At 36.5% G+C, this 4084-nt stretch overlaps 1 protein-coding gene across 1 annotated transcript in view; it reads left to right on the top strand.

Annotated features, from left to right (window-relative positions):
* LOC106465161 (muscarinic acetylcholine receptor DM1-like) overlaps positions 1-2508 on the top strand; it is a 39089-nt gene extending 36581 nt beyond the window's left edge. Inside the window, exon 2 of the mRNA XM_022393551.1 lies at positions 574-2508. Within this exon, the coding sequence (XP_022249259.1) occupies positions 593-2419 (1827 nt within the window). The 5' untranslated portion in view covers positions 574-592 and the 3' untranslated portion in view covers positions 2420-2508. The remainder of the gene's footprint in view (positions 1-573) is intronic.
* The last annotated feature ends 1576 nt before the right edge of the window (positions 2509-4084 follow it).

Below are 4084 nucleotides of genomic sequence, written 5' to 3'. Positions count from 1 at the left end.
TTACACTGCTAAATTAGGGATGGCTAGCGCAGATAGCCCTCGTGTAGCTTTGCGCGAAATTCAAAAACAAATAAAAAACAAACAATCTTCAGGGGATTCGAAATAAAGCTATTTTGAATAGAAGGCAGCATTGGCCACACATCTAGCTCATCTCAATTTAATTACATATAACACAATCGTGTTATGTGTTTAGTTCTATTCAATATTACACGTTATCTTATACTATGTGTTTCGTAAAATATCAAGTGATTTGATATTCTATTATGTGGTTTTAAGATTTATCTAACTTGACCTATTACTGTACTATGTATTTAATTACATATTACAAAAGTTAACGTTTTTTTATATACTTCATTGTATTTAATATTACTCCGTTATCCTACCGCATGTTTGATTTCGTATAAAATAACCCCTTTTACCATCTCGCGCTAAATTGCATATAATATTGGTCGATATCCCGCTATGTGCTTATTATAAACGTAGCAGAAAGTGCTAATGTTTTATTATATATGAATTTCATTAATGTTCTAAAATGTAATTAAAAACGACTTTTATCTTGTCCTCTTGTTTCAGAAGAGACGACTAGAACAAGATGGCATCGACCACGGGTCATCTAGCTCTAGCCAGATTACTGAACTTCTCTATCTACGATCATCTATCATCTTCAGAAGAACACCAGGCTTCCAGTGTACAACACCTTCCGAGGGACGTGCGTCAGTTGAACGCGTCCATTCAGAGATTCGGGTTACCCCCCTTTCGGTCAATGTTATATGTTACTCCTACAAATGATTCATTCTCTCATTCTCCTACCGTTTCGAATATTGTGGATATCTATCCTGAAAGTAACTACTCCTGGTTTTCAAATACGACAGAGTTTAGTTTCGAAACGACTGGCTCCAGAGGCGTGTCCCTGTATTCTTTATCAGAAGTTATCCTTATCGCTATTGTAGCTGGGGCTTTAAGTCTTGGAACTGTAGTAGGAAATATAATGGTTATGATTTCTTTCAAGATGGACAAACAACTTCAAACCATCAGTAACTATTTTCTACTTAGTCTTGCGATTGCAGATCTGTGGATCGGTCTCATTTCTATGCCATTATTCACTATGTATACATTACTAGGCTTTTGGCCGCTAGGACCAATGATTTGTGATACTTGGCTAGCTTTTGACTACCTGAACAGCAACGCATCTGTTCTCAATTTGCTCATCATTAGTTTTGATAGATACTTCTCTGTCACACGACCTCTGACCTACCGAGCAAGAAGAACCACCAAGCGTGCGGCTTTTATGATTGCATGTGCTTGGGTTATATCCCTTGTGTTATGGCCACCTTGGATTTATTCATGGCCATATATTGAAGGACAGAGAAAAGTGGCTGAAGGTGAGTGTTTCATTCAGTTTCTTGAAACCAATCTCTACGTGACCTTTGGTACAGCTATTGCGGCCTTTTATCTTCCTGTAACAGTAATGTGTATTCTTTACTGGAGAATCTGGCGGGAAACAGAACAGCGCAAAAAGGATTTAACTCATCTTCAAGCAGGAAAGAAGGATGACAGCAAGAAGTCGTCCTCCAGCGACGAACAAGGAGAAGGCGATGAATGTCAAAGAGCACGTAGCGACTCGTGCATAGCGGATAAGACTACTTATGTTCCCACTTCATTCTGTGTCGATCCACCAAAACAACCTCCGATTCAAGAAAAATCTCGTCCACAGAAAGTAAAAGAAGCATTTATGACTTGCTGCAAGATCGACCGAGACGCAGATGGCCAAGATGATGACAGCACTAGTCACGGATCTCCGGGAGCTGTTACACCGGCTTCCGCTGAAACTCCAATTCAATCTTCACGAACTACATCAATGACTTTCCAGGCCTGTCAACGGCGGGAAACAGATATACCACTTACTGATCGGAATGGTCCAAGGAGACCCGAAAGCATGGTTGGTTCATCTACTCATCCATCATCCTCTTGCTCCTTTTCATCAGATGCCATCTATACCATCCTCATCCGTCTCCCTACCCAGCCTTCCATAGAAGGAGAAGGGGAGTCTCAAGCTTCCATTAAGATGATTCTAGAAGAAGACGAGGTAGAGGCAGAAACTAGCATGCAACTAGTTCGTGCCTCAGGAAGTTTGGGAGCTCTAGCTGTCCAACGTCCAACTAACCTAAAAGTTGAAGTTCAATTCACTCCGTACTTCGGAGTCAGCACTAGAGACAATCCGCTTACCGTTGAACACCAAACTTATTCACAAACAAGTTGCAAAGCACCGTGCACCCAAGAAAAAGCGAAAACATCAAGAGCGAAAACAAGAGAAGAAAGCAGCCAAAACTTTAAGTGCTATTTTATTGGCTTTTATTGTAACATGGACACCTTACAATGTGTTAGTTTTAGTAAAAACTCTGTCGCCATGTGCCGATGATGGCTGTATTCCAGAAGGCTTATGGAACTTTGCTTATTATTTATGCTATATTAACAGCACAATAAATCCACTGTGTTACGCCCTCTGTAACGCAAATTTTAGAAGAACCTATATTCGTATATTATCATGTAAATGGCACAATAAAAAGGGAAATATGGCTAATCGAGGATACTTTAGTTGAATCGGTTATCCTCACATATCGTTTTTCTTCTTTTAATTCGTGACTTTATTTTATGTTAAGTATAAGTAGTGGTATTGATCTTAATAAACATTGTCTGTCAATGTATCGTTTAAAGTAATTTATAAAATAATGAAAAACCAAGACAAATATTTGTAGTACAATTATTCAGACGTGCCAATATGTCGTTATTTGTTAGCTGTGACTGTAAATAAATCAGTTGATACATCTATAGTTTGCTTTATTGTTCTTATTAGATATTTCTCATATGTGACTGTGTTACTACGGCACTATTGCGATGGTTAGAAGTACTTTTTTTCAGCAACGTAATACGAGAATAACTGCTATTAATCAGTTTATTAAATATATCATTCCGAAATTATTTAATAATAACAAACTAAGCTTCAAGTGATATAGATCATAAAGAGCAGTCATCATTCTTTTGAAAAATAGAAGTCGAGTTTTTATTTAAAATTACTTGGAATAAGTTTTAATGAGATTCAATAGTTTTGCGATAACTGTAAAATAAAATAAATAAATTCGTAGATATGTCGTGTTTCTAAGAAAACAATAAAAGAAACGCTTTGGGTTACTAACATTTGTCAAAGAAAGCCCTGGGGCTTTTCAACAGAAAATATGTATATAAATAAATACAAAAATTAATTCTGAAGCGTATTATAAAATAAACCAAACTGTTGTTTTGATTGGTCTCGTAATCTCAACTGGTGAGGTTCTTAAAAACTATGCTCAACAATTACGTGTAAACACTTTATGGCCTCAAAAGTGTAAATCACTTACTATTTTCAGCAACACGTGGTTTAAAATCATAAATTTTAATTTATAGCAATATAATAATGTATATTTTTTTATAAATTACCTGGGCTATTAGTGTGAGTGAAAATATTTAGAATCATACTATTTCGTTACCTTAACTTAATATGGCGGTGGTAATAGCATAACATTTAAAGAAAACACGGAACCTTCCCTCAAACTCATGTATAATTAATGCATCTACTACATTTGAAGGCAACAAATTTCAAAGGGCAACTACCCTGTTAGAAAAGTAAATATATTTAAACTGAAGATGATTCCTACACTGCCAAAAAGGTGTATTTTTGTTCCCTTTTCCTAACATCCTTAACATTAAGTATGAGAAAAGAATGATGGATCTACGTTATGAATTTCCTTAATAATCTTAAACACCTGATCAGACCCTTCTAATTCTTCTTTTTCTTTACAAAACAAAAATCAAAGATCTTAAACATGACAACCTTATGACAACCTTTCCATACCAAGTATAAATCTAGTAGCCCTCTTTTATACTTTTGTTTGTTTTAGCAAAGCCACATTGAGCTATCTGCTTTGTCCACCGCTGTTAATCGAACCCCGGATTTTTGCGTTGTAAGTTCGTAGGCTTACTGTTGTCCCACCGGGGAACCGAGTCCTTTGGGTGAGGATTCAAAGACTGAACACAATACTCTAAATGA

This window comes from Limulus polyphemus, unplaced genomic scaffold, assembly GCF_000517525.1.
Source record: "Limulus polyphemus unplaced genomic scaffold, Limulus_polyphemus-2.1.2 Scaffold66, whole genome shotgun sequence".
NCBI classification, from domain to species: domain Eukaryota; kingdom Metazoa; phylum Arthropoda; class Merostomata; order Xiphosura; family Limulidae; genus Limulus; species Limulus polyphemus.
Note: the sequence above shows the minus strand (reverse complement) of the source record. Positions and strands in the feature narration are given on the sequence as shown.